This window comes from Cervus elaphus, chromosome 20 (genome assembly GCF_910594005.1).
Source record: "Cervus elaphus chromosome 20, mCerEla1.1, whole genome shotgun sequence".
Classification (NCBI taxonomy): domain Eukaryota; kingdom Metazoa; phylum Chordata; class Mammalia; order Artiodactyla; family Cervidae; genus Cervus; species Cervus elaphus.
The window spans coordinates 123,049,939-123,075,334 of NC_057834.1; the positions used below are offsets into that span (position 1 = coordinate 123,049,939).

The 25,396-nt window shown below is 45.8% G+C and overlaps 2 protein-coding genes across 2 annotated transcripts in view; one reads left to right on the plus strand and one right to left on the minus strand.

Annotated features, from left to right (window-relative positions):
* The window catches only part of CFAP57 (cilia and flagella associated protein 57), a 66,912-nt gene extending 49,879 nt beyond the window's left edge, over window positions 1-17,033 (minus strand). Inside the window, exons 1-5 of the mRNA XM_043878335.1 lie at window positions 16,873-17,033; window positions 12,324-12,640; window positions 10,673-10,959; window positions 8,300-8,507; window positions 3,818-3,970 (exon numbers count right to left, since the gene is read on the minus strand). Of these exons, the coding sequence (XP_043734270.1) occupies window positions 3,818-3,970; window positions 8,300-8,507; window positions 10,673-10,959; window positions 12,324-12,640; window positions 16,873-17,029 (1,122 nt within the window). The 5' untranslated portion in view covers window positions 17,030-17,033. The remainder of the gene's footprint in view (window positions 1-3,817; window positions 3,971-8,299; window positions 8,508-10,672; window positions 10,960-12,323; window positions 12,641-16,872) is intronic.
* Window positions 17,034-17,402: 369 nt separating this feature from the next.
* Window positions 17,403-24,166, plus strand: EBNA1BP2 (EBNA1 binding protein 2). The gene is made up of 9 exons (XM_043878154.1): window positions 17,403-17,652; window positions 17,736-17,819; window positions 18,021-18,190; window positions 18,781-18,904; window positions 20,466-20,555; window positions 21,536-21,611; window positions 21,836-21,929; window positions 23,681-23,843; window positions 23,980-24,166. The coding sequence occupies exons 1-9, from the start codon at window positions 17,587-17,589 to the stop codon at window positions 24,028-24,030; spliced, it is 918 nt and encodes a 305-aa protein (XP_043734089.1). The 5' UTR covers window positions 17,403-17,586; the 3' UTR covers window positions 24,031-24,166.
* Window positions 24,167-25,396: the final 1,230 nt, after the last annotated feature.

Below are 25,396 nucleotides of genomic sequence, written 5' to 3' on the forward strand. Positions count from 1 at the left end.
GGGCAAGTTGCTTTAACATAATGCATATTTCCCCATGCTATTATTATTTTAAAACATTTTAATGGCAATAAAATATTTTATCCTATAAATATACCAGGATTTAATTTATCCATTCTTCTACTGTGGGAACATTTAGGTGGTCTCCAAGTTTTTGCTATCAAGGGGTAACATGGACTAAATATTCTTGCAAGTAAGTCTGTGTACCTCTCTGATTAATTCTTTAGACATTGTAGAGTAAGTTCCTGACAGTAAGTTTTTGAGTCTCAAGGCATCTATTTCAAAGGACCTCCAGCTTGAATAAACATATTGCAGTTGTATGACAGTTACCAGCAAAACAACCAGCTAAAGAATTGTTGCCCCCACCCTTGAGGATCCCTTTTGTAGAAAGCCCTGGATACTTAATTAACTGACTTCTTGAATGATCCCACTCTTCCTGTACCCTAATTCCCACACTCATGACTAAATGACCATTAAAAAAATAGTGAACTCTCAAAACTCTGACACCCCATCCCCAAACCCTGATAAAGGCAGAGCCCCTGTCTGCCTCTCTCTTTACCCATGGCCTCACTGCATATGGCCCTTGGGCATGCTATGTACCCTCCAAGACCTGTGAGTAAGAAATTTTGTTCCTCAAAGTTCCCTGATGGATTTTGCTCAAGAGTATCCTTCAACTGTAATAAGAACCAAAAGGGCCTGTCTGGCCCCAGCACTGGCCCTGGTGGGGCAAGTGTGTGTCAGGCTTGCTGGGAGAGATGCAGCTGAGGGTGAGTGCCTCCAGCTTTCCTAGCTGATGGCTTCACTACCAATAGGTTGGGCCCCACACAACACATACATTTCTAGAAATGGAATACGGGCAAAATGGTCTGAATGGTGTTAAGGATCTTAATGAGTACTCCCAAATTTCTCTGCAGAGAGACTGTATGACTCCATCAGCTGCAGCTAGGAGAACTGGGTGAATGATTTTAAGTTAAAATGTATCCTATTGCACGGGTCTGCATGTTCCATAGATTTCAGGTGTTTGTCATCAGAAGCATTATACCTGGGACTTCTGCATGAGGAGTGATAATTGGGAAACTCAATGAGGTGTATACACTGCTCACAAGCCAAGACAAAGGCTGAGCTGGCAATTCCCTCAAATTCAGACCCTTCCCCACTTAGAAACTACCTGCATCTAGTCTACCCCCCTCTGCTATATCAGAAAGAGGTGCTGGGCTGTCAGAAAGAGGGGGTGGAGAGTGAAAGTGAAAGTCACTCAGTTGCGTCCAACTCTCTGTCATCCCCATGGACTGTAGCCTGACAGGCTCCTCTGTCCATGGGATTTCCCAGGCAAGAATACTGGAGTGGGTAGCCATTTCCTTCTCCAGGGGAATCTTCTCGACCCAGGGATCAAACCTAGGTCTCCCACATAGCAGGCAGATTCTTTACTGTCTGAGCCAACAGGGGGTAGGCACAGATTATTCCCATTCTCTGCCTGCTTCCCCTACTTTCTCTAATATTTTCAACCTCCCTGTCTCTACTGGCACATTGCTAGTAGCTTTCTTCCCCCTTGAAGGATGAGCAAGAACTAACAAGAACTAACGTGGGGGAGAGGAGAGGATGAGAGCCCCAGGCAGAGGCAGGAGTGCTGATGCCTTTCGGCAGAGGGAACATGCAGACTCCTAGTGATCAAAGGGCCCGTTCTATCAGGTGGAGTGATGGGATGGGGCGGCAGAGCGCAGCCTGGACCAGACATCACCCAGCCCCGTGCACATAGTTCGGTTCTTCTCAGAGCACCGGAAGGTCACTGAGGGGTTGAGGCTGTGACAAAGGTGGAGGTGGTGGAACATGTGAATTTTGTGACAGCCACATCTGGGTTTTGAAAAGATCACTCTGGAAGCTGAACAGAGTATAATTCAGGGGCCTAAGGGCAGAGTGTACATGTGGAGACAGGCAGGAGACTCACACATCCTGGGAGAGAGAGTGAAAACCCTCCATTCTACGGAAGATCCCGCTCTCTGGTCTGGTTCTCTCCTTTCCAGGCAACCTTCCCTCTGAGAGGCATGCCTAACAGCAGGGAGAGAAGCTCTATGCAGTGAGCTCACCCCCTACATGGAGAAAGCGGACAGACTGAAGATCCAGCCATCAAATCATCAGTCCCTTCTGAGTCCTTGTGAATGAGGTCCCCCCACGTGAAATGATAAAAATGTCTTAGTCTGGGGTATATGACAGAATGATTTACATATTAGCCTAAAAGCTTTTAAATACACTCAAATCTCCCCTGTGTTGAAGCAAAAGCAACTCTCTTTTCCACCTTATCTCTGCACTTCATTCTGTGAGGTTAGTATTATCCCAATACCAAATGCAGACAAAGGCATCACAAGAAAACTACAGACCAGCCACTGTTATGAATGTAAATTAAAAATCAGATAAGAATAAGTGCTGACAAAAATAGAGGTTAGAACACTTGTCCACAGCTGACAGGAATATAAAACAGTTCAGCACTTTGGGAAAACTATCTGGCAGTTCCTTTAGTGGTTAAATATGGAGTTACTACTTGACTCAGGAATTTCACTCCTAGATAAATATCCAAGAAAAATAAGAACGTATTTCCACACAAAAACTTGTACATAGATGTTTAGAGCAGCAGTATTTATAATATCCAAAAGGTGGAAGAACCCAAATGTTCATTAACTGATGATTAGACCAACAAAAATGATGTATCCATGCAATGGGATATTATTCAGTTATGAAAAGGAATGGAGTACTGACACAAGCTCGAACATGAATGAAACTTGAAAACACTGTGCTAAGTGAAGAAAGCCAGTCACAAGAGTCTACATATTGCTATGAAACATTCAGGAAAGGCAAATTTAGAGACACAAGACATTAGTGACTGGCTAGAGCTGGGGGAGGCAGATGGGATGATGGGAGCATAATAGCTAAACAGCATTTTTTTTTTTTTTTTAGTGAAGAAATGCTCTAAAATTAATGGTGGTAATGGCTGCATAACTCTATGAATGTACGAAAAACCATTGAATTGTACACTTTAAGTAGGTGAATTGTATAGTGTATGAATAACTCAATAGGTTTATTATTTTAAAAACCATCATTGCTGAGAAAGATATATTAAAACCTCCTGTGATTGTAGGTGGTTTTTTTTCCTTGTTGTTCTGCCAAAGTTTGCAGGTTATATTTTGAGTCCATGCTATTAGCTGCATACAAATTTAAAACTGTAATGTCTGCTTGATAAAGTGAACCTTTTATAAGTACAAAGTGCTTCTTTTTTATCCTTTTTGCCACAATATCTACAGTGTATTCATACCGGCTTTCTTTATTATTTAAAAACAAAAGCAATGATAAACCTTTACACATAAACATCTCCATGCACAGGACTGCACAAAGTACTGCAGTATATTAAATACCTGAAGTACACTTGCTTGCTGAGGAAAAGATAGGTACAATTTAAATCCGAGAGAGACCTCCACGGTGTTTTCCAAAGAGGCTCAGTTCAGTCACTCAGTCATGTCTGACTCTCTGCGACGCCATGGACTGCAGCATGCCAGGCTTCCCTGTCCATCACCAACTCCCGGAGCTTGCTCAAACTCATGTCCATCGAGTCAGTGATGCCACCCAAAGAGGCTACAACAATCAGATTCTGGTGTCCCCCACCCCGGCCCCCTGTGGGTATTGGAGTGCTCCTACAAGGACATTTTGAAATTAGAGTTTCTTTCGCTTTGTTATAAAGTGGTGAATGGGCCTATGCTCAGGAACTGGATTAAAATTTGCCTAGTGGTGACCAGTCCCCCGGCTGGCAGGAAGCGCTGCTGGCGAGACTCACCTTGCTGATCTCTGTCAGGGACATGGTGATGCTGTAGAGCTGGTTCTTGCTGGTGCTGGCGATCAGCGTTTCCTCAGAGGGGCTGAAGCACATGCAGAGCACGTCCTGTTTGTCCGACTGACTTGGGTCGTTGCTCTGTGGATCCACAGGAATCTGCCCAAGACACAGGACAGCGGTCAGCAGACCTCTGCATTGGCAGGTGTCCTGGACTTTCAGATGCTCTCGGATACTTGCAGCTTACAGACTCCTGATCAGCCTGCTTCCTGGATGCTCCTCGGATGTGGAGAGGGAGGGTTTGAGGTGTTTCAGTTTCTGTGGGTTTCCTACTCACCTATAAGCGACTAGTGGCTGAATAACAAGGCAGTGGCACAGGTGGAACTGATCCACCTGTACCTCTGTTTGAGTCTGGCCCCCACTCTCGCCCCGCGGGTGGGAGCCCCATGCAGGCGCCTACCTGCACTAGGTACACAGTGCGCTTCAGGGCAGCAGAGGGGAAGGTTGAGGCCTTTCTATCACAGGGGGTGAGTGACAGGGCAGAGAGAAGGGAGGGGTCCCGCAGCTCCTGCAGCAGTCTCAGGGGGCCTGGAGTTCCCAGTGGACATTATTAAACGAGGTTTCCTTCTGCCTGTTTTTCCTCTCCTTCCACGAACAACCAAACTTACTGAAAGCTGGTCTGCATATACCACCTTTGCATCCTCATTACCCACTCAGTTCTTAATTCCTTATAACGTGGCTTCCACTGCCTCATTTACTGAAACTGGCCTCCTGAACATCAGAAATTTCCTTATCACCAAAGCCCAATGCCCTGCACAGCCCTCATCTTCTGGGCTTTCCTGGAGCCTGCAGCAGTGACCTTGGCACCTTCCTCCCCTGAACACCCTGGACTCTTGAGCTGCCCTCCCACTGCGTGGCGTTGTCTTCCTCAGCACCTCCTATCCCGTCCTCCTGCTCCACCAGGACAGCGAGGGCTCTGTGCAGCCTTCCCTGACCGCCCTGGGCTGAGTGGCCCTGACAGTCCCTCAATGTGCCCGCAGCACCCAGGGCTTCCCTCTGTTGTCCCAGGTGTCACACTGCATAGCGTGGAACAGAAGCCTGCGGGCCAGGACCTGGTCTGTTCCCATTGTGTCCCCTGCTGCTTGGAGCGGGGCCTGGCCCATGGCAGGCACTCAGGGACGGCACGGTGTGGCCTCGCACCCTCCCCCAGACAGTGAGGTCCGTGGGGGAAGCGCCACGTCCGATGCACCCACTGAAGGCCCCACCGCGGAGCCTGGCCCTGACAGGTGACCGACAGACACTTGTTGACTGAATAAGTGAACGACCTCGCCTTGTCAGTGTCCTGCTGGGCTCTCATCCTGTCTCAGTCTTGAAATTGGGAAATGCTAAGTTTTGTCCTCAGTCCTCTTTTTGTCTCTATATTTTCTCTCTCAATGATTTTACCTAATACGAGGATCCAATGAAAACAACAGTGAAAGTGCAAGTGCAAGTCGCTCAGTTGTGTCTGACTCTTTGTGGCCCCACGGACTACACAGTCCATGGAATTCTCCAGGCCAGAATACTGGAGTGGGTAGCCTTTCCCTCCTCCAGGGGATCTTCCCAACCCAGGGATCGAACCCAGGTCTCCCGCACTGTGGGCCACAGTGGAGCCAGATGAGCCACAAGGGAAGCCTGAAAACAACAGAGTAATTACAATAATAAATACTTAAAACAGTGAAAATTAAGCATCATCTATGTGCCAGATAGAAGCTAAGCACAATGGCTGTGTATATGAGTATGTGTGTGCATATGTGTGTGTGTGCGTGTGAGCCTGTGTGTGAGTGTGCATGTGCCATGGATATATTGAGAGTGATCTCACTCCCAAGGTCCAAACCACGTTTCAAACTGCTTCACCTTATCCTTGTCTCTGGTCAAGTGTCAACATTCCTCAGGGGGGCCTCCCCCACCCACTTTTTCTAGAACAGAAGCCCCTCTGACTCCCTGTCCTTTCCCGGCTGTATTTTCCTCATAGGATTGACCTCATCCAACAATCTGTTCATGTCTGTTTGTTTGCTAGTTGACTGAGCCCTAAGGACAAGTGTCAGTGTGGTTACTTCTTGTCTATGTCCCAGCCCCGAGCACAGAGCCTGACACATAGCAAACACTCAATAAATATTTGTTAAATAAATGAACACACAAAAGAATGGACTGCTTTACAGTCAAAGTAAACTCCCCCTAGTGCCCACCCACCTTGCTCTTAACCCCTATTTCCTGGCGTCCTTTCCCAGCACCCTGATTTGAGCCTGGGTAACCTACCTGAGAGGGCCTTATCTCTGGGCTCCGGCATCTACTCAGGGGATGTCCTACAGACTTAGCCTTCACGAAGGCTCTCTCTGCTTCCCACTGCTGTGATCCTAGACCTCACTGCCTTTTGGCTCCAGTAACAAAAAACCTCAGGACTAATTCCTAACTGCAAGAATAACCAGTATTATTTATTGAGCACAGGCACTGCATCAGATATGCAGATGACACCTCCCTTATGGCAGAAAGTGAAGAACTAAAGGGCCTCTTGATGAAAGTGAAAGAGGAGAGTGAAAAAGTTGGCTTAAAACTTAGAATTCAAAAAACTAAGATCATGGCATCCAGTCCCATCACTTCATGGCAAACAGATAGGGAAAAACAATGGAAACGGAGAGATTTTATTCTCGGGGGCTCCAAAATCACTGCAGATGGTGACTGCAGCCATGAAATTAAAAGACGCTTGCTCCTTGGAAGAAAAGCTATGACCTAGACAACATATTAAGAAGCAGAGACATGACTTTACCCACAAAGGTCTGTTTAGTCAAAGCTATGGTTTTTCCAGTGTCATGTATGGATGTGAGAGCTGGACTATAAAGAAAGCTGAGTGCCAAAGAATTGATGCTCTTGAACTGTGGTGTTGGAGAAGACTCTTGAGAGTCCCTTGGACTGCAAGGAGATCCAACCAGTCCATCCTAAAGGAGATCAGTCCTGGGTGTTCATTGGAAGGGCTGATGCTGAAGCTGAAACTCCAATACTTTGCCCACCTGATGTGAAGAGATGACTCATTGGGAGAGACACTGATGCTGGGAAAGATTGAAGGTGGGAGGAAAAGGGGACAACAGAAGATGAGATGGTTGGATGGCATCACCAACGTGATGGACGTGAGTTTGAGTAAACTCCGGGAGTTAGTGATGGACAAAGAAGCCTGGTGTGCTGCAGTCCATGGGGTTGCAGAGTTGGACACAACTGAGCGACTGAACTGAACTGAACTGCATCCAGTGATCACACAGATGTGTAATCCTTTCGATAACCACCAGGGTAAGCTGTTTCCTTAATGAAGAGGCACAGGTTTGCTACATTCAGCAACTCATGTGAAGTCACTCAGCCAGGAAACCATCTCCACTGAAAACAGGATGCCTTGCCCGTTTACATACTCACTCTCACGCTGGCGTTTGCCATCTTTTTACCAGCCTTAGTCCTCTCGTTCCCTTCAGGGACTTAAGGCCCTTCCACTGGGGAACAGATATCTCCCAAACACACTACTGCTCCCTGTCAGCGGTACGTTTGCTTAATTTCTTCCCTTCACCTGGACTTCCTGATCTGGGTCTTCCTGTCGAATGTTATCCATCCTCTGCAACCCTTCTTCAAAGATGACCTTCAAACACCCTGAAACCTTCCTGGTTCTTTCCCAACCAGGTGAAATCTCTCTCTGCAGAGGTCTGTATCATTTCTTCCCCAAAGATTTGCTGAATGCCTGCTGCATACCAGGTGAAAATGAAAGTGAAGTCGCTCAGTCCTGTCTGACTCTTTGCGACCCCATGGACTGTAGCCTACCAGGCTTCTCCGTCCATGGGATTTTCCAGGCAAGAGTACCAGAGTGGGTTGCCTTTTCCTTCATCCAGGGGATCTTCCCGACCCAGGGATCGAACCCAGGTCTCCTGCATTGCAGGCAGACGCTTTACCCTCTGAGCCACCAGGGAAGCCCAGGTAGTTTTCTTTTCTTTTTTTTTTTTTAAAGATATTTATTTACTTATTTGGCTGTGCCTGGTCTTAGTTGAGGCACATGAGATCTTAGCTGTAGCATGCAAACTCTTAGCTGTGGCAAGTGGGATCTAGTTCCCTGACCGAGGATCTAGAAGCGAGGTCCCCTATACTGGGAGTGCAGAGACTCGCAACTGGACTACCAGAGAAGTCCCACACCAGGTGGTGTTCTTGATGTTAAAATATCCATATACATTATGGGAACACTGAACTTGAAGAGAAAACAATTTACCCAAGTTCTCTCCCAGGATTCAGATCCAGAGCTCCCTATTTCTATACCGCAACTCTGTCCAATCCATCCTAAAACTCCCCTCAGGACAGATGGCTCGAGTCCCTTTGTGCTCTGCACTCAGCCCCTTTCCCTGCATCAAACGCTGTGTCACTGCCCTGCTCCTGGAGAACAGATGCCAGCTGGACCCCAGCACTGCTGCTTCCTCCCCTCCTTACCCGGATCTCCCTGCTCTCACGGTAAAACTCCTTGTCTTCCATCTTCTCAAACAGCAGAACTCTCCCTGGCCCAGCAGAACAGGCAAATCCCTTTGAATAGGCTGCGATGGCAAACACCTGGGGCAGCGAGAGCTGGCTGCGGCTGCTGGTCATCATGACCTGCTCGTAGGAAGGGACTGGGGAAGAGACTGCTGGAAATTCGATCAGGCTGGAAAAGAAAATAGCACACGCAGATAACAGAGACCATTCCAAGGAGATGAACTGTGCCAGGGATGAGAAAGAAGGACTGTCCTTGGGTGTGGGAGCGTGGTTCAGATGGTAAACAACCTGCCTGCAATGTGGGAGGCCCATGTTCCATTCCTGGGTCAGGAAGATCCCCTGGAGAAGGGCATGGCAACCCACTCCAGTATTCTTGCCCAGAGAATCCCATGGACAGAGGAGCCTGGCAGGCTACAGTCCGTAGTGTCGCAAAGAGTTGGACACAAGTGAAGCAACTTAGCATGCATGCACACGAGAAACCACTCAGTGTGAGCCCCCTACCCATGGCCTAAATGCGCCCCTTTGGCTGGGAGTGCTACTGGCGCTCCATGGGAGATGGAAGGTTATACACTTATATGGAAATCTTGCAATCCTCTGTGGTCACTGTTTTTTTATTATCATACTCATTTTGTTGTTTAGAAAAAAGTGGCTCAGGGGGGTTGTTTCCAAGATCACACAATTAGTAAGGGGAAGAGCTGAGATTTAAATCCAGGTTTCCGCTTCCTTCTCTCCCTTCCATCCCTTTCCCTTTCTTTCCTTCCTTCCTTCTCTTCTTCCTCCCCTTCCCTTCTTTCTCTTTCATTCATTTATGCATATTTGCATTCACTCATTCATTCATATGACATTTACCAGAGTTATGTTGTGTTAACGACTCTGTGAAACAATGATAAATAAGTTGACCCAGTTCCTAAGCTGATGGTCTAGGGGGTGTATGATAAGAACTGTCAGGGACTGCTGAGTAGGATGGCATTGGCCGATTATCAGCTAACAAGAACACCTAAGAACAGATTTAGAGGAAGAACAGCTGTCTGAGATGAGCAGAGGCTGGGGGCTCCCAGCTGAGACCAGAAGGACAAAGAGGGATGTGGCAGTGTCGAGGGGAGTGGGGTCAGTGTAGGGGCAGACTAAGCCCAGAAGTAGGAGACTGCATGAGGGATATGCAGTAGACAGAGGCAAGAGCTGATGTGGCAGATATAGAGAAGGGTCAGAGTAGCAGGGGCATGTGGGCCAAGTTTAGGAGTCTGAGCTTTATTCTTGGAGTCCTGGACTCACTGAAAGATGGTGAACACAGCAGACTGGAGGGAAATGGCCTTATTAGGAAGTTCTTAACATAATCATGACAAAAAGGAGATGTCATTGGCATTGGGGTGGTAGAAATGGGTGAACCCAAAGACATTGAGGAAGAGGAATCTACAGGGTGCCGTTTTGACTGCGGGCTCAGGTATTGGGATCAGACATCTGGCTTTGAATCCTGGCCTGTTACTTAACAGTGCTGTGATCTCGGGTGAGGCATTTAACCTCTTAGAGTCTGCAATATGGGATAATAATATGTACGATGTAGGGTGGGTAAGCCTGAAATGAGGTTATATACAGAGTGTTTAAGGCAGTGTCTAGACCACACAGTGGTACTGTCCAATATGAGATATGACTATTATTGGCTGCAGTAGAGGTAAAATTGACAGCTTCATCCTGAGCCCCTACTCTGGTCCATACACTTCTGTCATACTGACTGACATTTCCTTGTATTTCCTCATTAGTCTGCTGCTTCCTATCAAATTATAAGGTCCTGAGGACCTGTGTCCCCAGCATTTAGCAAGATGCCTTGCACATTGCAAAGGCTTGGTGGACATCTATTTAACTGATTTAGTAAACTGGGAAGCCAGGAGAAAACATATTTTTGAAAATAGGTAGTTTTGAAGACTAAGTCATACCAGTCTGTGAAACTGTTAGTTGTTTAGTTGTGTCTGACTTTTTGTGACCCTCATGGACTCTAGCCCACCAGGCTCCTCTGTCCATGGGATTCTCCAGGCAAGGATACTGGAGTGGGTAGTCATTCCCTTCTCCAGGGGATCTTCCCAACTCAGGATTGAACCTGGGTGTCCTGCATTGCAGATGGATTCCTTACCGTCTGAGCCACCAGGGAAACACTTATAAAATGAGGTTAGGTATAAAAATAAAAATAGTTGTACCTAGGTTATGGTTATAAACATCAAATTCGACCCTGAATATGGATGAACACTAGAAAAGATAAGGGAATGATTTTTAAAGAATGCTGTTTTAGGGGTGATGCTACTGGCAAGATGAGTGTGTTTTACTAAGAGAGGGCATTGTTACCTCTCTGATTCCTGGATCATCCCCAGGTTCTTCGTCTCGCTGGTGGGCTCCTTGACCACGATGCTTGTCTCCCAGCGTTGATCTCCAGATTCAAAGAGGAAGAGTCTGCCCGTATCAGTGCCAGCAATAATCTTGTCATCGGACACCCAGGTGTGGGCAAGATAGTTTTGGGGTTCTCCCCTCTGAAAATTAGTTTGCTTCAGGGTTCCCTCAGCAAAACGGAGCAGCTTAAACATCCCATTTCCAGTGATACAAATCTGAGTGTTATCCTGGGGATTGAAGCTCACCTGTAAAATATGAAAGAATGAAAGAAAAAGAGACATAAAACTAAACTTGATGAAATTATTTCCCATTTAACTAATTATTAGTTAGTCCAAGTAGTTCACAGGATCCTTTAAACATCACTAAATCATATAATTTTAAGACATATTTGATAAGAGGATAGATTTATGTCCATTATATTTGTAGGGTCCATGAGTCAAATTAGAAAACCTTCCAAAGTCATCTGATGCAGACCAAAAAGCAGGATGAGCAGGTCTTGACAATCACCAAACTCTATGTTAGCAAAATAGAATGAAACCTCAGCTAAAAACAGAAAAATGAGGGTCAGGCAGGTTTATGTGACCTGTCCAGGGCGAAGGAGCCACATGTCAGGGATTAGGCCTCCTTTCCCTTTACCCTCATCCCCACTGGCTGCCACAGGCAATCTGTCCCCCCACTGGATGGTGAGCACCTGGAGGGGCTATGCCTTTTTCATCTCTGTATCCCCAGTGGCAGGTTCAAAGCAGGCATCCAGCGAATGTTTCCTGAATCTGTTCGAGACAAGGTGCTCCCTGCTCTGAACAGGATGCTGTATCCTGCCTTACTATGACCTGGATGAAGTAATCTTCAGGCTCTACTCGTCTCTGCTCTGATTCTGTAATCACCAAGCAACCTGTTGGTTAACAATTTCACTTCTCAAGGGAGGAAACACACCGGATAGATGATGTGTGTTCTGGGTGTGGCAGGCTGGTTCACACGCCAGCCTCGTGAGAATAACAGAGTCTGTGCCCAAGATGCTGATTAGCCAGTATCTCTGAACCTGAACAGAACTGAGCGCGTGGCCCTGTAACACTGAGCACTAGATCTCAGACCAGGTTGACTGCTCCAAGCAAAGCCTCCTTGGGACCCAGCCAGCCTCCTGACACATCCTCTGCATTTCACCCTCAAAGCACAATAGAAACTTCTGCTCCTCACATAACTGCAATTTCACGGATAGTTTCCTAAACATTTATGACCTCACACCACCTTCCTTAAGTCTTCCCAAAGCCCAGAAATGCTGCCCAGGAGAGGCCAGGTCTGGGGAGAGAGAGCAAATTGATCAAACTGCCTCTGAACCTGACTTGTGACCAGCAAGCAGTTCTGGGCCAAAATAAAGAACACAGGCCCTGGGGTCAGGGAGTCCTGGTCCTGCTAAATTGTTGCAGCCTCAGTTATTTCATCTTTAAAACAGAGACAACAATTATGTATACTTTATATGGTGTTGTGTGGCAAATTTCAAAATGCATTTTAAGAAGTCAGCACTATCCCTGGCACATAGAAAGCATTCAGTGAGAGACAGCTTGTACTATTTTTTAATAATTTGCATAATATTTGTTATTCCGGGCAGTACCTGGTAGACAGCATTGTTCTGAGTGTCGATTCTAACAATGGCCATGACTTTCTGTTTTTCCCACAGCCAATAGACAAGGTTTGATTCTGGAGGTGAGGTCTGAGTCAAGAGGTATTTAGAGTCTGGAGAAAAAGCTATGCAAATAAACTTCTGAACTGGGAAGTCAAAATTATTAAGGATTTTGCGCTTCCGGCAGGGGATGGCTGACAGTTCATAAATGGTGATGACAGGTTTATCTTGCACGGTCTCTGAGATAGCGAGGTAGCGCCGATTGGGACTGATGGCCAAGGCCAACATGCCCTGACTCTTGTCTGAGCCTGCAAAGAGAGCAGAGGGGCTGATGAGGGGTGACCATGCATTCACCGAGATCTAGCACAAACCAGGCACCGTGGTGGGTGCTGCCAAGGCAACAGGAGAAAAGTGCAGAAATGTAACTGTTGATCCCTGTATCCTTCAGTACAACTGTGCCTTGGCTATTTTGAAAACAACTAGGATGGGCCCCTCACTGAGGCTGTGGTGGGAGAAGGCAGGGAAGGATTCCTAAAAGAGGACAAAGTGGGAACAGGATGGGGGTGGGGCAGGCCAGGAAGGGCAAAGGTGTGGAAGTGAGAAATGGTGTAGAGGGTGGGGGAACTACACACAGTGGGCAATGGCTGAGCATCCTGTGTGAGCCAGGGGTGACCGAGATGGGTCTGGAAGGTGCAGCAGGGTCAGATAACAGGCCTTTATGCCCTGAACAGCCAGCACTCCATATTCTTCCTCCACTTTTCGTTCAGTCGTGTCTGACTCTTTGCGAACCTATGGACTGTAGCCTCCCAGGCTTCTCCGTCCATGGGATTTTCCAGGCAAGAATACTGGAGTGGGTTGCCATGAGTTTGGGTAAACTCCAGGAGTTGGTGATGGACAGGGAGGCCTGGTGTGCTGTGGTTCATGGGGTTGCAAAGAGTCGGACACGACTGAGTGACTGAACTGAACTGAAATTCATTTATGTATTCCTTTATCCACTGTATTCATTTATTTGTGTATTATTGGGTTTCTGGGATATTTATACTAGGACTAGCTTATTTTTGTAATCGTATCTTTATCATGTGTTTTGATACCTTGCAAAGTGGAGTCTCAAGGAAAGAGGGAGAAGAAAGGAAATGATAAATTCCATTCTGGATACATTGTGTGTGAGATACATACTGTGGAACTTTCAGGTAAAGAGGTCTTAGCAGGCCGCTTGATACGATGAAAGCTAGGGGAGATGTTTGGACTGAAATACAGATTTGAGGTAAAAGTCATGGTGGGGAGTTGAAAGTGTGAGTGTAGACAAGACTGCCAGGAGAAGGCAAAGGACAAGAGTTTACTCCCCTCCTCTGTGCTTCTTACCAGGGCTGTACCTGGCCTAGAAGGTGTCCTGCTCATTTACATAGTCCCGATGCCCATTTGAATACATACCTGTCCCCACTACAATGTTGAGAGCTCCCGGAGGCCTGGGGCCCTGGCTTTCCGGCTTACTCATTCTTTTAATCACTAGTGTCTGACTCCCAGTGGGTGCTTAACATGTGCTGACTGATTGCAGTTTGTAAATGCTTTGCCATTGTTTTAACCCAGTTGATGACTGACTTCTCCCTGAAATATGTTCACCTCCTATATGGATTTCCTTTTTTTGGCTGCTCCTCCAACGACTCTTTTTCAGGTTCTTCCTCATTTCCTGGCACTAAATGTAGGAAGGCCCCACAGCCCAATCTTTATCCTTCTTTTCTTTCACAAACTCATTTACTCCCTGGGTGATCCAATCCATTCTAAGGATTTTTTAAAAAGATTATTATTTGGCCATGCTGCAAGCTTGTAGGATCTTAAGTTCCCTGACCGGGGGTTGAACCCATGTCCCTGGCATTGGAAATGTAGAATTAACCACTGGACCACCAGGGAAGTCCTCATTCTAAGGACTTTGTATTTCACCTCTATGCTAACAACCTTCAAATGTTTATTACCAGCCAGGGCCTTTTCTCTTGAATCCACAACTGACATCAACTGAAATTGAAAAAGTGTTAGTCGCTCAGTCGGGTCCAACTCTTTGCTACCCCATGGGCTGTAGCCTGCCAGGCTTCTCTGTCCATGGAACTCTCCAGGCAAGAATTGGCATCAAAGTGCTCACTTAAGATCCTATCTAGCAGGCATCTCAGTCTTGCATATCTAGCAGGCATCTCAGTCTTGCATATCTAGCAGGCATCTCAGTCTTCCCATGTCAAAAACTAACATTCCACACAAAACCTGCTCCTTCTGCAGTCTTTCCTGTCTCAATTAGCAGCAACTCCATCCTTTCAGTTGCTCAGGCCAAAAGCCTTGCTTCTTCCTTTTCTCTCCCAACTACATCAGGTCGATGAGGAAACCTGTCACCTCCACCTTCAAAATAGAGCCAGGCTTTGATCTCTTTTCACCATCCCTGTTACCTGCTACCTGCTCCAAGCCACTATGTCCTCCCACCTGGATTACAGCCATAGTCCTTCAGCTGGTCTCCTGTTTCCTCCCTTGTCCCTCCTTAAATCTATTCTGTGAATAGTAGCCACAAGGAACCTTTTGAAACATGTCAGATCATGTCACTCTGCTCAGAATCCTCCATCCCAGCCTCTCATTTTACTCAGAGTAGGAGCCCTTCCTCTCAAAGCCCATGTGATGTTGCTCTGCCTACTTCTCTGCTTCACCATTCGCTCCTCCTCCTCTATTCCCTCTGCTCCAGGCATACTGGGTTCCTCACTAATCCCCCACACTCAGCATCCTCCTAACCCAGCGCTTAAAAGATGAAAGGTAAATGTGGAGCGTATCAAAGAGATAATATAGGAGAATATATTAACAAGCTTGAGTAAGGTTGATAAATTTGACTTCATTAAAACCAAGAATTTCTGTCCATCAAGATACCATAAGGAGGAAGAAAACACAAGCCCCAAACTGGGAGAAATTATCTGTAGTATGCATACATCTGACAAAGGATTAGCATACAGAAAATATAGTTCGACCATAAATCAGTAAGAAAATTACCCCCCAAAACATAGAAAATGGATAAAAAATTTAAATAAGACATTTCATAGAAGATTAAACAGGAGGAGCCCCTTAATCATGTGAAAAGATTCTCATCCTCATTAGTAGTAGGTAAATGCACAAAACATTAGGAAGTAGAACAACAGCAAGGGGTGGTGAGGTTGTGGGGTAACAGCAGTTGTGAACTAGTACGGCCACACTACTGTTTTGGTGTGTGCCCTGGAGAATCTCTGCACAAGTAGATGAGAACACATGAATGCAAGAATGCAGTACGGTTTGAAATAGCAAAAAAATGAAACTGAAAGTCACTCAGTCGTGTCCAACTCTTTGCAACCCCATGGACTGTAGCCTGCCAGGCTCCTCTGTCCATGGAATTCTCCAGGCCAGAATACTGGAGTGGGTAGCCATTCCCTTCTCCAGGGGATCGTCCCAACCCAGCGGTCAAACCCAAGTTGAACCCAGTGTGATTGAACCCTCATTGCAGGCGGATTCTTTACCATCTGAGCTACCAGAGAAGCAAAAAAAAAAAAAAAAAAAAGTTGATTCTCAAATGTCCATCAACACTAGAATGGATAAATATATTTGAGACACTAGAGTCATATGAGGGAATACTGCATAGTAATGAAAAGAACTCAGTTAACATGTACAAAATGCATGAATCTCAAAGTATGTTGTTAAACAAGAGAAGCAAGTCACAGAATACATACACTACCATTACATTTATATGAAGTTGGAAAGTAGCACAAACAAAAACAATATCTTACATAAGGCCACACAGATAAATATGTGGTAAAACTATACAGAGAAATAAGGGAATAATTACAGGATGGAGTGAGAGTGGGCACATGTGAGATGAATGATGTCAGGGAGAAACACAGGAACTGGTACTGTACTATTTGCTCTCCTTTTGGTAGATTTGCAGATTTTCATTTTACTATAGTTCTTTAAATACTACATATATGTAGTATACAGTCTTTTGTATGCATGTCACATTAAAACGGGTTGAGCGCAGAAAACAGTGGAAAAGAGTGGCTAAGATGTGGAAATCATATATATCATTTGCAGGACCAATGTGAACAAAACCAAATGTTACAGTACACAAATGGTTATTTCTGACCTGGGGTAAAATCTCCAGTGTCTTCATCATAAATGGATTCAAAAGGTCTGTAATGAAAGTGGTGTACTCTAGAAAACTGTTAGAGAAGTCAAAAAGCAGCCCTGGTGATGACAAAGAGAGTGATAATGAAGATGCATGAAACTCTTCAAAAGAATTTTTTTCCATTAGATCACAGTGAAAATAAGTACCTTTAAATTAACATGATTTTACATGTGACTTTAAGTATGTATGATTCATTAATCTATACATTAAAATAAGGCAAAGTAGACATGTATTTCTTCTACATTTATAAAACTATATGTATATTCGAGTTGGACAAAAAAGTTTTCTTTCAATCGTCCTATTGGGATTACCGTGTTATATTTGGTTCACATGGTTACCTAGGTGTCAGATTGGAAACAGTTTTACCTGGAATGAATTTTTGCCATTTCTGATCCACATTGTACTTCACACAGTGATTTCCTGAAGGAAATATAATGATCTGTTCATCGAAGAAGAAGACATTGTTGGACACGTGGGGTCGAAGACCAAAAACATGCAGCGACTGAGCTACCACAGTGGACATGGTCCGGGGTAGTTCCGCTAAAGATGCAACGCAGCTGGTGAGCAAGGAGAAACGCGAAACCCCGCCCACCCTGCCGCACCCTCCCCCGCGACACGCCCGTGGGTCCGCCCCCGAACTGCTCCTCCGCCCCCTCCCCTTATCAAACTCGTCCGGTGCCCCAGACCCAGCTCCTGCGTCTGCTCATTTCTTTCGCCCTCGCGGCTTCCTGCTCCTCTGGACGACCCCCAGGGATCTCTCCCACCTGTAAGCTTCTGCTCTCTGGATCACCAGACCACGCGTGTGCCCCTACGAATCCGAAGCAACCCAGCACTCACCGACGCCGGAGCGGTTCCTATAGCAACGGCAAGCCGGAAGTATGTCAGCACCCGGAAGCGGAAGTCTTTTGCTCAGAGAGCTCAGGAGCTGCTGTTTGCTCCGGTGCGGTTCGAGTCCACGTGGGTCCGCGGCAGGAGGGCAGGGGGCTGCAAACCGGCCGCGGCGAGGGGCGCCCTTTTCCAGGCGCGGGCGTCTCGGGCTACTCCGCTTCCTCCGGTGGGTGTGGACTCGCGCGTGGTGAGATGGACACCCCCCCGCTCTCAGGTTCGGACTCCGATTCTGATGACGCTCTTGTCACAGACAGAGAGGTAGGTATCATCCGAGCTCGCGGGGCTGCGCGAGGGAGAGGGCTCCTCACTCTCCCGTTCTCACCGCGGAACGTGCCTTGTAGTTGCAGGAGGCGTTTTCCCGAGGGCTTCTAAAGCCAGGCCTCAACGTGGTGCTAGAGGGGCCGAAGAAGGCCGTGAATGACGTGGTGAGTTCGGGGGCCCGGTCGGGGGATGCTAGACTTGGGATGCGCGCGAGGCTCTGTTGTGCTCCAGAGACTGCGTTCTAGTTCCAGGAAAGACATCCTGCGCATTGCCAAGAGGGTCAACTACCTGTCGGGGTCTTGGAGGTTGGCACTTCGTTTGTTGGCCTGTTACCTTTTTGTGAGCTTGGTGTCTGAATTTCCTAGAATGGCCTGAAGCAGTGTTTGGCTGAATTCAAGCGGGATCTGGAATGGGTTGAAAGGCTTGATGTGACCCTGGGTCCGGTACCAGAAATCAGTGGACCTCAGTCAACATCTCAGAACCAGGATCCGAAAGCTGTTGATCCAGAAGATGACTTTAAGCGTGAGATGAGCTTGTATGTATGTTTTCTAGTGTGTGAAAGGTTGTGGGTCCCTGTGCTAGAGAGTGGGGAGAGGGTGGAAGCCATGAGCTTGTGTTCCTCCGAGGTGTCCTAAGCCTGGGAGTAAGGAGGAAAGCTTCTTTGGACTAAAGAGTAGGAGATGCTCCGTGGTTGAGAGAAAAACCCCGTGGTCCAGCAGTCACAGTTTAAAGTCCAGTTTATTTGCAAATATTAAGTTTTAAAGTTTTTTGTGCAGTTGATTATGAGAACAAAAAGTTTCTTATGCGGGATCCTTATATGGACTTTTTTTTTTTAGTGACTAAATAAGAATGTGTAACTGGCATTTGTAAGTTAGTGAGCACTTCTGAAGTGGTCATTTTATTAAACTACTAATTCATTTTGAGCGATACTCCCCACCCCTTTTAAAAGATTTCTCCTAATGAGTTAATGAGATTTTATTACCATTTTTGTTTGTGTGTGTGTTCTTGCTGGTGGAGGTCAGGTGTTGTGGGCTCTTCAGACCTTGGATACCTTATGAGAGGCAGTGAGAAGGATGTAAGGCCTCTCTGCCTTAGCTTATTTCACACTTTGTCCTACATCCTCAGCTACCGTCAAGCCCAGGCAGCAGTGCTTGCAGTATTGCCCCGCCTCCATCAGCTCAAAGTGCCTACCAAGCGGCCTACGGATTACTTTGCAGAGATGGCCAAGTCTGATCAGCAGATGCAGAAGGTAAGAAATGGAAAAGGTTTTCTGTGGAAGACTGAGGCTTTGTACTTAAGTCTATATAGCTGGCTTGTCTCCCTTAATGTTCAAACAAACAAAGGCATAAGCCCATTAATAGGGAGCCAGTTGTCAGAGGACGATTATTATCTCAGTTATCTATGTCAGATTCATGCTAATCAACACCAGCTGGACAAATGTAAGGTTGACTTTTTCCTAATATAAGCAGTTAAGGGAGGAACATAATGTAAGAAGTGTGGTCCCTAGGGTAAAGATGATCTTTATGCATCTCCTAGCTGGCATGGTCATGGTATGGTGTGTGGAAGAGACAACAGTTCTTTCCTGCCATTGCCGGGGCAGCATTATAACTTGCAGACAGTTACCTTTCTCTGAGCCTCAGGTTTTCTCTGCTGTAAAAGGATTGATGTATGGCTCAGATTTGGCATAATTTACAGTTAGCTAAGTTAAGGCTAGTTAAGGCTATGGTTTTTCCAGTAGTCATGTATGGATGTGAGAGTTGGACTGTAAAGAAAGCTGAGCACCGAATTGATGCTTTTGAACTGTGGTGTTGGAGAAGACTCTTGAGAGTCCCTTGGACTGCAGGAAGATCCAACCAGTCCATCCTAAAGGAAATCAGTCCTGAATATTCATTGGAAGGACTGATGCTAAAGCTGAAACTCCAATACTTTGCCCACCTGATGTGAAGAGCTGACTCATTGGAAAAGACCCTGATGCTGGGAAAGATTGAAGGCAGGAGGAGAAGGGGACAACAGAGGATTAGATGGTTGGATGGCATCACCAACTCAGTGGACATGAGTTTTAGTAAACTCCGGGAGTTGGTGATGGACAGGGAGGCCTGGTGTGCTGCAGTCCATGGGTTCGCAAAGAGCTGGACATGAATGAGTGACTGAACTGGACAGTTAGGTAGAATTTGGTCCTTATTCAACTTTGGGAGGCAGAGAATTACCAACGTCTAATCTAAGATATACTTAAATAGTTCACTTGGGTCTCAAGCTGGATTTTCTTGTCTCAGTGGTATTCAAGGAAGCTAATCTAGAGATGAACCCAGACCCATTTCTGCACATTCAAAGTCATAACTGTTCATTCTTTAACTGAAATGTGTATGTTTAATGCAAATAGCTAGGTACCTGCTATCAGTTTGAGTTTTTATAGTGCAGATGGTCTACTGGAGAAGGAGGCTAAAGCTGTATACTGCTTTCATCACCATCTGCAGATGGTATGGATGGAGAGACGTTCGTCTTTTCTCCTGATTCAGTGGCAAGCAAGCTGTTTTGTTTAACAGAGCAAACAGCACACTGGGAATAAGAAGGTCGCCTTGATGTTGTGGTTCCAAGGCTGAGACTTTGGTGTCTTGGATAAAGGTGTTAGCCTTTGGGCCTTGTTATCCTTGTGTGTGAAACACAGGGCTTGGAGTCGATGATTCCCAAGTTTCCTTTGAGCTCCACAGTGTGCAGAACTCCACAGTGTGTCTGCTCCCTGCTGCAGTGCACCCTAAGCAGCTTCCACGCCATTTTCAGTTAACATAAGCTGACAACATTTTGTGTTTCAGATTCGACAGAAACTGCAGGCTAAGCAGGCTGCCATGGAGAAGTCGGAAAAGGCTAAGCAGCTGCGAGCACTTAGAAAATATGGAAAGAAGGTGGGAAGGACAACGGACAGGGCTGGGGTGGGGCCGAGGGTGTTTGTCCGTAGATTGCCTGGTCTGAGTTGGTTCTGTGCCTGGTGTGTGTTCCGTTGTGTGTTTACTCCCTCATAGCAGCATGGGCTGCTAGTGTCCACAAACACAATCCCTCCTGGACACCTGTGAGTCACCAGAAGTAGTATGGTCATTACAAGCGAGTCAGGCACTTCTCTGGGCTGTACTTTGCACACCTGTACAGTGAAGAGCTGGGTCCAGATCAGTGGTTTCCAAACCTGACCTCCCAGCACAGTCCGATGGGGGATAATTTTGTTTGACCAGGGAACAGTTGGCAATGTCTGGGGGCATTTTTGGTTGTCACACCTTGGTGGGGAGTGTGCAGTTGGTGCTTGTGGGTGGAGAGCAGGGAGGCTTCTCAACATCCTGCAATGCAGAGGACAGGCCATGCTCCCCCCTGACAAAAAATGATCCTGTCCAAACTGTCCTAGTGTTGGGATAGAGAAACTCTGCGTTAGAGTTTAAGCATCTCTTTTTATCCTTAAAGGTTTTTTTTGTTTGTTTTTGGGAGAGATTGTTTTCTCTGTTGAGATTTTCATGCCTAGCAGCAGTGGTTCAGGTATTTAATCTGCCCAGATATAATTAGGGAGAGAATTGGATGTTGACATAAACATGATTTGTGCAGTTTTGTAGCAGGTTGTGTCATGGGTAAGAATGCAGACTTCCTGGGTGTGAATCTCAGCTCCACACTTGCTGTGTGACTTGGGCAAATTATAGCATCTCTCTGTGCTTCGTTTTGGGGTCATAAGAATTTCTGCTTCAGTGGGTTGTTGGGATGAGAAATTGAGAATATACTTAGAGCCTTAACGTGGTTGTGGCACACAGTCAGTGCTCGGTGGTGGTCACAGCCTGGTCACTGAGAGACTGTAGCCATTTGGAGTGCTGGTTTGGAGTGGGTGTAACAGTCTTGTGTCCACATCCAGGTGCAAACAGAGGTTCTTCAGAAGCGGCAGAAGGAGAAATCACACATGATGAGTGCCATTAAGAAATATCAGAAAGGTGAGTGTATTCTCTCATAAGGCTGCAGGGGAGCAGGGGTACCTGCTGATTCTATCAAACACATCTGAAGGCTTGATTGATTTGGAACTATTGGACCTAACGTTTGACAATGGTGTGCAGAGCAAGATGTGCCCTTAATACCAATTCCATAAGTAACATCCTTCTTTTGAAGTTGAATCTTTTTTTAAAACACTGTGGTGTTGATCAAAGTACTTCACTCCCAGGTTTCTCTGATAAACTGGACTTCCTTGAGGGAGATCAGAAGCCTGTTGCACGCAGCACGAAAGAAGGAGCCAAAGGCCAGCAAATGAGGAAGGGGTGAGTGCTGCATTCTGTTTTGGTGGTGGTGCATGCAAGGCCACAGTACATGGTGTGTCCTCTTTGCAAGGAGTGTGGCTGTGCCTACGGCCCGACCTATGGGCCGTGTGATGGGCCCATTCAGCCATATCAGTCTTTGAAGGTTCAAGTGAGGTGATTTCAGTAAATACACAGTAGAAGTTGATTCCTCATGTGTGAGGGTTGTGTGCAGACCTAGGGTTCTGATCTGGGTTCTGTCTCTCATTAGGAGGGTAGCTTTGAGCAAGTTACTTCACCTTCCTAAATGTTAATTTCCTCATTTGTGAAAATGAAAAAAAAATTCTAAGTTCCTCTTAATATTAGAAAGATTAAAAGGGATAATGTTGGATATTATTATTGGTTCTTTTAATTCACCTTTATGCATTCCTGGACACCCATCCTGAGGAGAATGATCATATCTATATAATATAGTCCATGCTGTGATAGAGGCATTGAGGGAGAAGTCTGGAAGCCCATTTTAGAAATATGTGACATGGTCCAGGGGTCAGAGTCTGGGGATGGCTTCCTGGAGAAGGGTTCACCAGAGCTTAGTCTGAAAGACCAGTAAGAATTAACCAGGAGAACAGGAGAGACATGGGTTTGGGGAAGAAGGAAGAACATGAATGAGCAGAAGTGTAGCGATAAGAACAGTAGGTTGGTGTGTGAGGAACAGCCAGCATTTGGTGTCATGGGGGTTACAGCATGCGGCAAGGAGTGGTGAGGTGTAGCTGGGAGGACCTGGGCTGAGTGCAGGGCAGTGTTGTGAAGAGCCTGGGCTATTTCCAGCAGTCAGTGGGGAGGTGCTCATGGACTTTACTCAAAATGGTGAGCAGGTCATATTCATGTTTTCAATATTACAGTGGTACTTGTGTAAGTGAGGGAGGCAGGGAAATTGATCAGGGGCCCATTACAAAAGTCCAGAGAACAAGGATAATGACCTGAAAGTGGTAGTAGGGGTAGAGAAGAGAAAATTGGTTGAAGAAATACTCACGAGGTCAAATTAGCAGGACTCAGTAATTGAGCTGGGTGCAGAGAATGAAAAAAGGAATTATAATCCACCCTAGGTTCATAGTGTGGGCAGCTGACTATATGATAGGACCACCAACCTCAAGTTAGGCTGTAGATACAGGAGGTGAAACCAGTCTAGGAGGGAGGTGACTGTGACTTAGGATATGGTGAATTGAGATTCCTGTGGGACGATCAGTTTTAACATGTGTTACACTCAAACGTTAACCACATTTAATATCCTTGAGAGGACTAGGAACAACTGAGGGTGATTTAATAAGATTTAGTTTAAAAATGGGGCTTCCCAGATGGCTCAAACGGTAAAGAATCTGCCTGAAATGCAGAAGACCTGGGTTTGATTCCTGAGTGCAGAAGATCCCTTGGAGAAGGGAATGGCAATCCACTCCAGTATTCTTGCCTGGAGTATTCCATGGACAGAGGAGCCTGGTGGGCTACAGTCCATGGGCTCTGAAGATAAATGATGAGCCACATGATAGATCTTTTCCTGATTCTTGCTTTGTTTTCCTGCTTTGGTGGTTAAGGCTGTAGGTAGATGATCTTGTCTGGGGAGTTTATAGAGTAGAAATACTGGCTCAAGGATGAGATTTTGGGTACAGTAGTATCTATGGGCTTCGTTTACAGATAGGAAACTGAGGGTATGGTTGAATTGTAACATTCGTCAGGATTTGCAGTGTTGAGGGTAACCTATAAGACTGCTTTTTTTCCAGGCCCAATGCCAAGCGACGCTATAAAAACCAGAAGTTTGGTTATGGTGGGAAGAAGAAAGGCTCCAAGTGGAACACTCGTGAGAGTTATGATGATGTATCCAGCTTCCGGGCCAAGACAGCTCATGGCAGGGGCCTCAAGAGGCCTGGAAAGAAAGGATCAAATGTGAGTATGGAGTGAGGGGGCTGGAGCAGCCTCCACTCCCACCCCTCCCATCTCCCTCCCTTTCTTTCCTTGTGTCCAGACCCTGGGGCAGAAGGCCAACTGCTGGGTGAACACACTGATATTTCCTTTTCTGCAGAAAAGACCCGGAAAACGGACAAGAGAGAAAATGAAGAGCAGAAGACACTAAACAAGCTGCATCTTTGTATACAAACACCAAGAAAAAGAGATGGAGACTTGGGATTTCACAAGGCAGTTGGATCCCTTCTGTTAGCTTCTTTTTGTAAAAATTCTTTTAATAAACTAAAGAAAAATTTTCAGAGAAATATATATTCTTGGTTAAAAACTCATGACTAAAAGATTTAGAAGTTACTTTTACATATTAAATAATATTGCCATTTATTGATAATAAATAAATGAGCCCTGTGGAGATTAAAAGCATGGACTCTGGGGCCAAACTGTGCCAGGTGTCTGCTGTGTACTTGCTGTTTGACCTGGGCAAGTTGATTTTTCTGTGCTCTGTCATCTCTATATAGACATGATAATAGAATCTACCAAAGGGGGTTCCTGTTAGCAGTGAGTTAATATGTGCAAAATGCTTAGCACACTCCTGCTGTCTAATGAAGAGTACATAGCTTTGTGGGATTATTTTGCTGAGTTGGGTGGCTCTCCATAGTGTCTGCTGAGCCATGGTGGTGTGTATGTATTTGAAGTTCTCCAGTGCCGGCTTGGAGCTGTGTGCAGGTTGAAGGTTGTAAGCAGGCCATGTTTCGTGTTGGGATTTTCTCTGTCTTGAGAGGTAGGAGGGGAAGACAGCTTCCCACCCTGCCTCCCGCCCCTGCTGCCTCCATTCCAGTTTAGAAATTTTGAGGCTACAAATATCTGAGAACTCTAGATGCTTAAGCAGAAAAAACAACTCAGTTTTGTGTGGTTTTCTTGTAGCATCATTGTACCTAAAAGATCTCTCTGGTTTCATATGATGCTGTTTCTAGAACAAAAAGAATGAATTCAGTTTTTGTAAACTAATTTCAATGAACAAAAATCTAAGCACATAGGTCATATTCTCAGAAGACCACAGTGTTTTACCCCCAACATATTTTGACAATTTGTACAGTAGTAGTGAATAGGGTAACGAATAGTAATTCCAGTTAGGAGCCTTAGCGTAAGAAACTTTGAATTATGTGTGGAACATAGGGGAGTTTTAAGGTTGACAGAGTTTACACTAGTAGGGACAAAAGTAAATGACTGATCTGAGTACTTCTGAAGGGTTTGGATGATGTACCTTCTTTCCTTTTTTTTCTTTTTATAGCAAATGGAATCACTTAATTTCAGATATACTTCATAGAGCTTATTTATATCACTTTACCATTCCAGCTCTTAAAGTATAATCAGGCTACATTCAGTATTATCTCTCACATTGCTTTAAAATGTATTTCCATGCATTGAAAGATGGGTGGGATATTAGTAGTTGCCATGGCCGAGTCCAGGCTATTCTTGCTTTGTACCAACTTGCGTGGACTTCGGCTGTCAAGGTGCCATATCAGTAGCAGTTCCTG

What these genes read in the sequence shown, in the direction of transcription:
- EBNA1BP2 (XM_043878154.1), top strand. Translation starts at nt 17,587, where the DNA reads ATGGACACCCCCCCGCTCTCAGGTTCGGACTCCGATTCTGATGACGCT. An exon ending in TTTAAGCGTGAGATGAGCTT is followed by an intron (nt 18,191 to 18,780) that starts GTATGTATGTTT and finishes CTACATCCTCAG; the next exon opens with CTACCGTCAAGCCCAGGCAG. An exon ending in GGCCAGCAAATGAGGAAGGG is followed by an intron (nt 21,930 to 23,680) that starts GTGAGTGCTGCA and finishes CTTTTTTTCCAG; the next exon opens with GCCCAATGCCAAGCGACGCT.